This window comes from Clupea harengus, chromosome 24, assembly GCF_900700415.2.
Source record: "Clupea harengus chromosome 24, Ch_v2.0.2, whole genome shotgun sequence".
Taxonomy (NCBI): Eukaryota; Metazoa; Chordata; class Actinopteri; order Clupeiformes; family Clupeidae; genus Clupea; species Clupea harengus.
The window spans coordinates 2,928,611-2,942,353 of NC_045175.1; the positions used below are offsets into that span (position 1 = coordinate 2,928,611).

A 13,743-nucleotide genomic window follows, 5' to 3' on the forward strand; every position below is an offset into this window, starting at 1 on the left:
TTTTACACAAGTAACACAAACTGTTACTATTTTTGAAATCATGAAAAAGAACTTTACACACCGTAAGATTATTGGTATTTTGTTTGACAACCTCCCATTTAATTGCTGTATCATACTGTATGATCAGTTGGAGAACGTCATTGTTTTATACATGCTCAAGAGAAAATGAAAGTAACCTTTTCCTCATAGAAGACAGATATTTAAGTATGCCTTTAACAGGGCTTGATTGCTGTGTAGGAACCTTACTTGGAAAATGTACAGCTATATTCTAACCCTCTCATTTCAGATAAATAAAAGATTATTTCATCACACTGTGTGTTCCTCATACTTCAGCCTTCCTTTACTAAATGGAGGATCATATTTACCTCCGTCGTTTCTTGGATTGTTTGTTTGTCTCTCTGTCAGCAGGAATATGCAAAAGCTACCTGCCCACTTTCTATTAAACTTGATGGAGGGGTGTAGCATGGGCCCAGGAAGAACCAATTATATTTATGAGCGGATCCAGGAGGATTGGGCATTTTGGCCTGGGCGACGTACATGTGTGCTCACTGTGTGTGACCTTAAGACTGAGTGCCCTTCTAGCTCATTATGAATCACTGCATGCTCAAATCATGCTAAGAAGAACCAATTATATTTAAGAGCGGATCCAGGAAGATTGTGAGATGATGAGGAGTAGAGCGAGGAAGAGGAGTGAACAAGATGAAGAGAGGCGTGAGGGAGTGTGCCAGTGTCATGGAGCTGTGTGTCTGTGTGTCAGTGAATTGGTGTTTGAGTGAATATGTCTTGATAGAAAGATAAGATTAGTGAATAAGTGAGTGATTGAGTGTGTGTAAGTTAGTGAGTGGATTTCCTTAGTCTGTGAATTTGTCCCAGTGAGAGTGTGTTATCGAGTTTATCAGAGAGAGCCGGAATTGGACAACGCCATGCATACTCCTCCCCTCGTCCGTCCTCTCACTCTCTCTCTCTCTCTCTCTCTCTCTCTCTCTGTATGTGAGTGTAGCTGCTGTACACTCCAGTGGATAATGTGAAGCGCGTGGCTGCTGGGGTGCTGTGTGAGCTGGCTGTGGACAAGCGCTCAGCCGAGGCCATCGACTCGGAGGGAGCCTCTGCACCACTCATGGAGCTCCTGCACGCCAGCAACGAGGGCATTGGGGAGAGGAGCACAATTTAACACCCAGGATTATTGCCCATGTCAAACATGTTTACAACACAACAGATCAAACTGTATAGTCCACAAAACTGAAAGAGACAAAAATATATATATATAAACGCTAAATAAAGATGCATCACAAATAGGGGGACGTTGGAAATCAAAAAAGCCTCATAAGAAAGAGAGAGTTAGAGACAGAACCCAGACAACAGGAGACTCTGGAACAACTACATCCCTCATCTGGCACAGACACAGCAGATCAATGGATAGATGGATAAATGGATAGATAGATGGATAAATGGATGGATGGATGAAAGGAAACTGCAGCTATACCATTGATCTGTGGGAATGACAGAGAGAAGCCAAGAAAATGGCCATCTAGAATGCCTATGTAGAAAAGAGAGGATTAACTAGTTTTGCGTATGTGAGGAGAGTCAGTCATAGCAGTAAGGCTCGACACGAACAGGTTTGTGTTCAGTGAAACGGAGGTGAATTTGCACACCAGCTAACTTGGGGTCAGAAGACCTAACCTTTGACCCACCATTTGACAATAGAGACAAACACATTGTTGGTTTATATTTATTTTGTTTGTGAAAAAGCAAATTTATCAAAGATATATTAAATAAAAATGAAAAGGCACGTAAAAAGAAAAAAAATATAGGTATTTGTTGAAAGTGGAATCACAGCGTTGTTGGTCTGTCATGGTATTGGCTAAATGTGTGAATTGTGAACACACTGAGGTTCAGTTTAGAATTAATCTCCAGCTAAAGTAGAAGGAAGAGCAGGTGGCTCTGAGGTGCTGCGGCTGCTGTTGTGGGGGTATGGGGGGCAGCACCTCCTGCTGGCCAGATGCCACACTGGCCATGAAGGCCTGCTTCATGCGGCGCACAAGTGTGCAAGACACCTTGGGATTGAGGTCTGGCGGGGACAAGGGAAGAGGATGAGGATGAAGCAGCTGATGCTGAGACTGCAGAGATGGAGAAGGGAACATGTCATCAAACATGGATGCCGCCTACGCCATGTAACAGTCACACAACCACGTCCTACCAGAGTACAGCAGTACAGTACAACTTTCCTTAAGAGCAAAAAGATACTTAATAGGCATCCTCACTATAAGTGCATGCTTATTATGTGTGTAATCTAAGCTTTACTAATCTTTAAATTAGACAGTAACAGTATTTCATACATTTTGTGGCTGGTTTCTAAGGTAATTGTGGGCAAAACGTGTGCTAGGCTATCATAGCGATGGCATTTTCCGTGTCGCGTTTTGACGTAGCTGTTAATTGACAACTGATTGTGCTCCCAATTATTGCTGATGCATTTCAGGTGTGTGTGTCATGTGACTGTCTATATAAGCTGATGCACCTGCACAAAATACATTGATTGAGTGTTTTCTCAGAACTTGCATCCAGTCTCTGCATGGTATTTGTCCTCCCAAAGTTTATATAAACTCCTCAAAAAAAGTTTGGAAACGTTATTTCGGTCGATTATTCCTCCCCTTTAATAATACCAATTGGTATTGTATTTTATATCGTTAGAAAGCCTGATTAGTCACCTTTACAAAGAGGTACAACTTGTAAGGATCGTGCATTCGTGGAATGAGCAACACAGCTAACCGTGTGGGTAGCGGCCCAATTTTTTTTGCCAAAATCCCTCGCTTCATGCATTTCTAACGAGAAATTAATGTTAAATTGTAAGAATATAACAGAAAAACAGTATTTCATGATGCAGAACACAATTAATTACACATATTTTGGTAAAACGAAAGTGATGACATCGCCCCATTCAAAGTGAGAGGTGATCTTAAACAACGCACAGACCTATTATTCGTCAGCGGTTTATAACATGACAATGTTATTATTTGGCAAGAAGTATATCTACTGCCACCGCAGTCTAGCATCCTTCATAGAAATGTGGTTACATGCATACACGTGATTTTATCTTTAAAACAGGAACAAAAAAATTCACATATACAAACTGTATCATCTGAGAGGTTGTACTTGTCTAATGGTCTGAAGTATGACAGACTAGATTGAGAGAGTAGAAGAAAAAGAGAAACAGAGAACGTCTCTTGAAAACAGGAACATCACAGTGTGATGACAATAGACATTGAGCAAACATGTGATGATGCAATCAGGGCTAAAAACCACTGGGAAACACCAGGTATTAAGACATTAGTTAAGACTTACAATAAATTCATAACAAATGAAATCCATTTACAATTTAGCAGTTTTAGTCCAAAGATAAACCATGCTTTAACATGGTCACCACATTCGTGTTTTTTTTTCAATGTGCTTGGTTTTATGTTATTTCACTTCAAAGTATCTTTGTGGACAAACGTTGCACATGGTCAAGTCTCAAGTGTAAAGCTGCCTTTACTTGTTACTTATATTAGAGTGAGTGTGCAACATCCACTAATAAAGGGGGAAAGAGGCTAGTTAAGTAAACTGCTCCAGGAGACCAAAGTTCATGTCAGTAGGTTAAGGTTACTGGGAGGCATGGGTTAATGTGAATTAGACTAATGCATGAGAGTTTGGCCTTGTCTTTATCCATAGTCAATTCATACCAAATTGTCACACTATATTTGTTTTGATTATTAACAACTTTTGATACTTCTGTGCAAGATTATGTGACACATAGCCTGTATTTTTTCTCTTTTTCCATCTCATAAAATGAACCCATGCTTTTGTCCTTGTTACATTTCAGTTTTTTTCTTTTATTGTGGTTGTGTCCCCTGCACCACTAGTCAGCCTCATCACACCTCACCTCACTGGGGTGAACAGTTCATCCTCCCAGATGTAGATTGCACCAGCCTCTGCCCTGATAGAAATATACTGACCATAAATTGGAGAATGTGACGCAACGCTCATCTTCACTTCTGCGCAAAAAATGGAAAGAAACCATGGCGCAAAAGGGGAAGCATTTCATCAGCATTTTGTTTCAACTGTCACACGTCCTTTTCAGTCTTTGTGTTGCAGTTGCAGTTAGTGAGAATTTGGCAGACGACTCTCCATTAGTAGGTAGGTACCTATCCGTTCATGTAGGGACATAACTATGAAAGTAATGCCTTTATTTGAGAGACAGTTCTTTTTCATTTATTTAGATTGTACCTAGTTTTACTAATTGTACCTACATTTTAAATCATAGTAAATGTGTAATTTACTCTGCTAGACTTTTCTCTATTCTTTCTCTAAGTCCAGTGTGTAGTAGTTGCTTCCATCTTTTCTGATGTCAGTGTGACAGTTTCACTACTGAGACTAATTCAGACAGAGTAAGGACATCCTGTGAGCAAACTGAACTCTTTAAGATCCTTTCCAATTTTAATGTATCCTTGTTAATAAAAAAAAAAAAATACATTTTCTAAACCCTGCCTTGAAATTGACTATTGTAGTATGTGGTGTTTTATCTTTACAGGGAAAGTGAGAAATGTGTTTTAAAAGCATGCTCATGTTGACTGCAATATTTCTCCCGAGGCTGCCAGGTACAGTGGACATAATGTAATACTTCCAAGATATGCTAGAATGTTATGGCCTATACACTATCAAGGTATAAATGTGTGTATGTAATAAATGTATACTATTATGTGAAAGCATGTCATAAGATATACTAACAGTGTTATTTTAGCATATTTATTTGACACTCCCAAACTCCCCACACACAGGAATTATTATTTTTTATTACAATACCTGATCAGTGCCAAGAAAATACTCTTCTCAAAGCTGTCTGCATTTAAATCTTTTAAACCAAATGGACTCTTCATTGTGACTGTGTTTCAGGTGTTCGATGTGGAAGGAGTGTGACCTACTCCTCCACACAAGTCTGTGGCCTTAATGGGGCATCAGTGGTCCTGCCCTGCAAAAGTGACAATGCTTGGGCTCATTTATTTATGAGAGGAGAGTGGTATGAAGAGAAAAGAGGGAGAGTCAGTGCACACAGTAACTCTGACAATCGTGACTGCAGTCTGAAAATAGACAAACTTTCAGATGAGCACTCTGGTGTTTATCACTTTCAGTTTCCCACAAACCCACCAACAGGCAGATCTGGTATAACAGTCTCCGTTACACGTAATGATGAGCATATACAACTTACAATTTGTTTTCTTATCATAATGGAAATGATATTTAAGGTTGAAGCCACAATGACTTCTAACCTCTCTTCTCAGACCTGCAGGTGAAGGAGGGTGCTGTTGTAGGGAAACAGAATCACACTGAACTGACCTGCAGCACCTCCTGCAGCTTGAGCTCTAACACTCAGTATGTCTGGTACAAGAATGGACAGCCTCTACAAGACAAAACCACAGCCTCTATACTACTAGACTCAAGCAGACCCTTTGAAGAGAACAGTTACTCCTGTGCTGTGAGAGGTTATGAGGCTCACCGTTCCCCTGCAGTGTGTGAGTAGGGATGGAACTCAAGAACATTACATGACTATTTCATGTTAACTATAAAGGATACTTGGATATGAAGTTTACTCTCTACAGAGAACTAGTTTTTTTAAATACAGATAACCATATAAATGCCTTTCTTACAATCATAATGTGCATGTGTACACTGATAGATATGGTGTTTAATACTCATATTTTACACCTGGCTGTAGGTGCTCCATCTAAACCGTGTTGGGGTGTGACCTACTCATCTAACAGCATCTGTGTATTGAATGGTTCATCGGTGGATATTTCCTGCACTTACAAATATCCCCGAGATCACCACATCAGCACAACCTTCTGGTTTAACAAGCAGAAATCAAGCCGTGTCCCAGGAGATCTCAGTTTGGATAAAGACTATGAAAATCACACAGAGTATGTTGGGAATAAAGAGAATAGTTGTACCCTGAGACTGAAAGACATGAGAGAGAGTCACTCTGGAGAATATGTCTGCAGCCTTACAACAGAACAGGGGGGGAGTTACTCTGGATTACCTGGAGTCAACATCTCTGTTACAGGTAGGCCCTTTAACTATTTTGATAATGAAATGTTTGTACACGTAGCACTGTGTCCCCCTACACATAATATGTCCTCCAGTTCTGCAGGTGTTGATAACTCCTGAAGCAGTGAAAGAGGGAGAGAAAGTGACACTCACCTGTAATACAACCTGTATTCTGAGTAACAACCCCACCTTCATCTGGTACAAGAACGGACAGCCTGTGACCTTTAAACACACAACCAGAGAAAACAGGCTGCATCTAAACCCAGTCAGCAGTGAGGATGTGGGCAGTTACTCCTGTGCTGTTAGAAGACACGAGAGTCTGTTCTCCACTGATGTGTTTCTCAAAGTCCAATGTAAGTTATTACAGGTGACTGTAAATGAGTACAGGTGTGTACAAATGTGGTTAAAAAGGTAATGCATATAAAATACGTGTCTTGTTGTTTATTTGTAGGTCTATATGTTCTAACTGCTACCGAAATCAGACATATAAATAAAATTATTTCATTTGTCATATGCTTGCTTTTGGTATTTATTAAGATAAAACTTGCATACATTTTAACAGACAAGCCAAAGAATGTCTCAGTGTCTATCAGTCCTGGGGAAATAGTGGAGGGCAGTTCTGTGACTCTGACCTGCAGTAGTGATGCCAACCCACCAGTGCACAACTACACCTGGTATATGAGGACTGGAGCTGAATCTCTTATTAGGGGCACAGGTGACAGCATCAGCTTCAATGTGACCTCTGATTCCAGTGGACTTTACTACTGTGAGGCAGAGAATGAAGTTGGCTCTCAGACCTCTACTGGAGTTGCAGTTCCTACAGAAGGTCAGTGTTGTGTGTGTAGTTTTATGAGAATAATGTATCTCTGCCTGTTAAAAGTCTGCTGTTTGTTTACAAAATTGTAAAGCCAGTTAGCTTTGCCTGCAAAGTATCACTTACAGCACTGTTGATAATGTTGCATTTCTTTACTGTTTCATTGCCATGTCTTTCATTTTCCCTTTAGAAGTGGCTGGCATCATCCTGGCAGCTATTATCACCATGATCATCATTCTTGTCGTCTTGCTGTTAATTGGAATTGTGTGCTTGAGGTGATTCAGTGAAATTTGCTTCCTTTTGTGCAAAAACAGGCACGCCATGTTGCTAACTGCATATTATTTATATATATGAATATATACAACTTTCTCTCTTTGGCCTACTCTGGCAGGGCAATGCAGAATGTTCATCTCTAAACTGTAGTTTAATCATATGAGCACTGACAGCAGATTTTATGATCCTTACTCTGTTTCTTTATTCAGTAAACGTAAAGGAGCTGTGAGAAACAGCAGAATGAACCAAAGGGTAATAAGAAACTTTTAAAATCCCTAAAATAAACAGTCAAAAAACTGCATACTTGGTGACAGTGAATTGGGCTTCATTTTAGAATCATCTCTTCCTACCAATATTCTCATAGGCTGTCCATTCTGATGCCCCTGATGAGACATACACAGCTCTCAACCCGAGGAGCACATCCTCTGAGTATGACTCTCTGCAGGTAAGTCATCCTAGACTGATGTTATCAGCCTTATCATGTATGTTAGTTAAATCAGTGATAGCACTGCCCTAAATAAAACCTTAACATCTATCAAAGTGTTCTGTCATGACATTGACAATGTCCTCGGTGTGTTGACATATTTCAGAATTTGAGGAATGTGAGTGACACCTACATGCCTCTCCAGAGAAGAGCTCAGGCCTCAGTGTATGAGACTCTCCAGAGAAGAGAAACGCCCCAGTCAGAGATGGAGCTGAAGGATCTCGGGATGAGATGCCAACACCAACCATGACTTCTGGACTCTCCATCTCATACTTACCACTGCCACAGTCTAACATTGACCTTTCCCTAGTTTCCCATGCTAGCGACATTAAAGGCTTCTCTGTATATCCAGTTGATCTCCGAGCCCCTGCGCTCCATTTTTCCAGTGCTTAGATAATATCCTTCGTTAGTGTTTTTCCAGAGTTTGATCTCTGTGCGTTTTAGTTTTGTTTCTAGAAAAAAACTTTAATTGAAATAGTACATTTTCTGAGCGTTCACCCCGTTAGTGCTTTATTTTCCCCTGTTTGCTTCCCGTTTTTCCCGTTCCCTGGCTGATTCCCAATAAAGTCTGTTGAAATTCCATCTCTGCGTCCTGACGTCCCTGACAGGGGTTCCCTGTCTTCTGTATTTTCAAACGACAGGGGTCCAGAATGTTCTCTCTTTACTTTGTGTAGATATAAACAAAACAGTGTAGTAATTTATCAATATCATAAGAAAACATGACAAACATAACATATCAGAAATATTACACATCTGTGTGTATATTTTGGATCACATGTTCTGTTTTGGCTTATTGTACCAGAATGTCCTAATGCTAGTTGATTGCCACTGACACTCAATCCAATGTTAGGCACACATGTTGCTTGTCATTTACTTCTACAATCCAAACATCACCAGGATGCAACATTATTGGAAAACTGCTGTTTCTGAGAGCAATACATTTTCCCCGTAGATGGTGCTGCCATCTACTGGTGATGAAATGATATTCCCCATCCATGTCAAAATTAATCTTGCAGTGGAAAAAGTATAGCCTGACGATGTCATACTCATAATTCTAGTCAGAATATGAGTCTGATACCACTCCAATGGGCTGTGATTATGGGGCGTGTTTCAACTGAACCAGGAGAAAAAATGCCTCTTCGCTCAATTGACCGATCGCCAGGGCCCCGCCCCCTTAGTTACTGTTGCTACGTCCGACACAATTCCCGGAACTGTCAAGCCAAAAGCCATGGCGAGTACGGGGACAAGCGCTATAGCTGTCAGTGTGAGTGATGATTTTTGGAGTAATAACTCCGCGATATCCTCCAGATCAAGGCAAAAGGGACTGCAATATGCAGTGGAAGGATATATCCAAAATATTAACATCAACAACGAAGTGGACACAACAATAATCGAAGCATAAGCATACAGGTCTCAATAAAAAAAATGAGAAACCCCACGACCTCTTCATTAAATGCAACCAGCACAGCCTTGTAGACTAGTCATGTTATTTCACCACTGGGTAAGATCTGTATATAATATTTCAAGCTAGCTAATAACCTACAAAGATTCTTTATTCTTATTATTTATTCTGTCTCTGGAGGTATCTGTCTATCTAGCTAGCTAGGATGGTGACAATCTAGAGAACAGTACAGTGATGTACCAGTGTGGATCAAGATAGCTACTAGTAACGTTATTGTTCAAGGGATGTGTGTGCATGTTGCTGAAAGTATTTCACAGTCACTGTAGTGATAACTTGCTTGTAAACTGACGATCCTGATGTAAAGCTATGGCTTTGTATCAGATCGCCAGGTTATTGCTCTCAGGTTGTGCCTTATGCATACCTTGGGATACTCAGGAGTAGGTTGCCCATTCACAAAATGCCACAAAGATTAAAATAAAAAAACTTCATAATGGCCTTTTGTTCAACATTGATACAGTATGTTAAGCTCGAGCTGGTCTCTCCAACTAAAGTGTTAATGTTAAAATGTTAATATTACCGTCTGTAAAATTGCACGCTGAGCTATCCTAGCTAGCGATGTTGATGTTACGTCTGTAAAATTGCACGCTGAGCTATCCTAGCCAGAGATAGCAAACGCCAGCAGCATGAATACAAAGTGTTCGTTAAAAGTTCTGTTCAATGTTGTATCAAGCATAAATACAAAGTGTTCTGTTCAATGCTGGCGTTTGCTATCGCTAGCTAGGATAGCTCAGCGTGCAATTTTACAGACGGTAACATTAACATTTTGACGGTAACATTTTGATTTTAACATTAATACTTTAGTTGGAGAGACTAGTTATGTACTTGTAGTGGCAATAATACAAGTTGTCATGAACCATAACTGTTTGGGGATGTTCTCTCAACTAGACAGTTAGTTATCATACCTAGCGATAGCGTAGTTCGCTAGATAGATATCATAGCTAGCTGCAAGCAGCTTCATTTACTTTGGAGCAGACATATGTGTGTTTTTCGATCTATTGAGTTGAGAGTGTGGTCTCCCACACTGTTTAATCCACCGCCGGCACCTTTCCTCTTGTGTTTTGGGCTTAGGAAATGCGAGAAAAAAACGACGCATCCCTCTAATCTCTGTGTCAGATCTTAAAGTCCCGTAAGCACACTGCTTCACCATGCTGCTCAGACCTCAAAGTTGTCGGACCTTCTTCTCTTAGTAGCGGTTGCTAAGGTATGATTGGACGAGGGCCGTTCTAGGGAGGAGTTTCGCGATCGGTCAATTGGTTACCTACAACCAATCAGAACAACGTAATATGTGACCAGGGCCAGCTGATAAATTAAACTTTTACCGGATCCCGTAGGAAGGAAGGCAAAAACATCTTTTCGATTGACAAATGCCTTGATCGCGTTTCTCTGTTCCTCTTTCAAAATGAATGCACTGTCAATGTCTAAATGGACTCGAATCTATACATTTCAGCTCTCCAGCGGCAGCCATGTTTGTTGTAAACGAATTCAAACCAAGCGCCTTTTATGACGTGGTTGGTTACGTTACTGTTGATCATCTGCCCATCATCGTATAAAGCCCGCCTTGACAATTTGATTGGTCAGACCATTTCTGTTCGCAGATAATTTCTCCCTAATGGAGCGACACCAGACCGAACTTCCCGACTTCAAATGTTGTGGGCGGGGCTAAATTCGGTCTGGTATCCAGGCTAGAAAAAGTAGGCAATCTGGTGGCTATGCTTGGTGGCTAACAGTCATTGTGTATTTAAACAACACACAGACCTATTAGTCATCAGATCAGCGGTTCTTAACATGACAATGTTAATTTCGACATAAAGAAGCATGTCTACTGCCACTGCAGCCTAGAATCCTTCATAGAAATGTGGAATATTTTAAACAGGAACAAAAGCCAGGGCCGGGGTTCCACATATATTTACTGTATCATATGGGAGGTTGTCCTTGTCTAATGGTCTGAAGTTTGACAGACTAATTTGAAAGAGTAGAAGAAAAAGAGAAACACACAACCATAGTTCCTCTCTGTGAAACGTCTTAGGTTTTCCGCTTAATCTTTCAAAATACGGGAAGAAACAGGGCTTCAACTAATCAAGATTCCAAGCATCATGTAACGTTTTTGATTAAAGGTCGTCAAACTCACCGTCAAACATAGCCTCCTTTCTTGAGGGAAAATGTTGACCTCTGACATGTCTAGTCACTCCTTGGGACTGGTGTTGATGTTCTCGTAATCACACACACACACACACACACACACACACACACAGTCACACACAGTCACACACTCGCACTACAGCATTTTTGCAGTCTTACTAGCCTGCAGTCTCTAAATACCAGAGCACAACATGCCTACTACCTGTTCACCAGCAGACAACACAAAGGTCAAACTGTGCAGGATGTGACTGGGCACATGATGGGATTAGACTGTGAGGCCTTTGCACCACTCTCTGTTTCTCTCTCCCACAATTTTCTCTTTTGGTTTCTGGTCTGGTCATGGACACACCATGAGGACCTCTCTTTCTACTGATCTTATAGCACCTTTTTCTGCCATGAAAAAAGCCATAGGTGCTGTGTTTTTATTTTATTTTATTCAAAAACATGTTCACACCTGTATCAACCAAATTAAACTGTCTCTCTCTCTATCAGGATGGTGTGAGGATGGAGGAGATTGTGGAGGGCTGCACAGGAGCTCTGCACATCCTGGCCCGAGACCCGGCCAACGCCGCCGACATCACATCCATGGAGACCATCCCCCTGTTTGTGCACAAGGAGCCTGTGGGCGAGGAGGAGTGGAGAGAGGAAGAGGAGTGAACAAGATGAAGAGAGGAGTGAGGGAGTGTGACATTGCATTGATGGAGCTGTGTGTTTGTGTCAGTGAATTATTGTTTGAGTGAATATGTGTTGACGGAAATTAGTGAGTGGATTTCCTTAGTCTGTGAGAGTGTATTACCGAGTTTATCAGAGAGAGACAGCCGGAACTGGACTTTATACGTGGCTAACCCCACACCCCACCCCCCACAAGCCCCATCTGTCTGTCTGTTTCCCTCTCTCCCTCTCTCTCTCTGTGTTGGGTGTGTGTGCGTGTGTGCGTGTGTGTGTACAGCTGCTGTACTCTCCAGTGGATAACGTAAAGTGCATGGCTGCTGGGGTGCTGCCACTCAGGGAGCTCCTGCACTCCAGCAACGAGGGCATTGGTGAGAGGAGCACAATTTAACACCCAGGATTATTGCCCATGTCAAACATGTTTACAACACAACAGATCAAACTTTATAGTCCACAAAACTATAATGGAAAATGAAAAACAGCAAATATAAAGACTAAATAAAGATGCGACACAAATAGGGAGTCGTTTGAAATAAATTAAAAAAAGCCTCATAAGAAAGAGAGTAAGAGACAGAACCCAGACAACAGGAGACTCTGGAACAATTACATCCCTGCCAATTACATCTGGCACAGACACAGCAGATCAATGGAGGGAGGGATGGGGGGGAACTTTAATTAGTTGTCAATTTGTGTGTTCATGAAAACATTGTCTGTTCATAAAACTCACAATGTTCTTTCCAATGTCAAAAAGTCAGTGTGGAAGAGTGAAATAAAGATTAAACACAATGGTGGATCAACATATTAAACAGAGGGAGGAAAACCGTTAAAAAGACTGACTATCTCTGTCCTCATCCCAGCCACCTACGCTGCCGCCGTTCTCTTCCGCATCTCCGAGGACAAGACTGCCGACTACAGGAAGCGTGTGTCAGTGGAGCTGACCCACTCACTCTTCAAGCACGACCCTGCTGCATAGGACATTGTAAGCACTGCGCCCCCTTATGGAAGAAGCAGCCCAACACAAGTCGGCCCTGTACAATAGCTTTCTAGGGTAGTCAGTCGTAGTAGTAAAGCAAGACACTAACAGGTTTGTTAGAGGTGAATTTGCACACCCGCTAACTTCACAGACCTGACCTTTGACCCTTTGACACACACACACACACACACACACACACACACACACACACACACACACTCACACCAGAGAACATGATGAATACACCAGAGGATATATACATACATACATATATACATACACATACACTCTTTAAGCTCGTACACACACATACACATATTTTACGTTCAGCATGCTAAAAATGGTATACACAGTACACAGAAAGTACATAGAAAACAGACACACAAACACATACTGTATATGCACACACACACACATACTTCCACAGTATGAAAATAGTATACGCAAACAGACACTGATAGAATCTAAATGAGCACGCCAACTTAAAGGACAGTCAGGATTTCGGGAGTTTATTTCAGCGTGGAGACCCACTCTAAGAGTGTTGCTCAGAAAATGGCCTACCTGATTGTATAATGCGTTGGCATTTATACCATTCAGTCAGATAGAATACAGGAGGGGAGGGGAGACCACACCCTATAGGTGATGGCAGGAAGGGGAGACAGTGAGGTGGAGCGGTTCACCTATGGGGGGAGGGGGTGAGGACAAAGGGTGATAGCAGGAAGGAGGAGATGGGGTTCACATGATAATTGTTCAGGTCTCAGTGAGACAGACAGAGTACACATCCAGGGGTATGAATTACAGAATCAGATGATACAAAATAACAGTAGAATAGCTATTTTTGGTTCTATAAGTCC

The 13,743-nt window shown here is 41.4% G+C and overlaps 1 protein-coding gene across 1 annotated transcript; it reads left to right on the plus strand.

Annotated features, from left to right (window-relative positions):
- Positions 1-11,691: 11,691 nt before the first annotated feature.
- On the plus strand, positions 11,692-12,919 carry LOC116218976 (junction plakoglobin-like). The gene is made up of 3 exons (XM_031561743.2): positions 11,692-11,868; positions 12,197-12,287; positions 12,774-12,919. The coding sequence occupies exons 1-3, from the start codon at positions 11,692-11,694 to the stop codon at positions 12,887-12,889; spliced, it is 384 nt and encodes a 127-aa protein (XP_031417603.2). The 3' UTR covers positions 12,890-12,919.
- Positions 12,920-13,743: the final 824 nt, after the last annotated feature.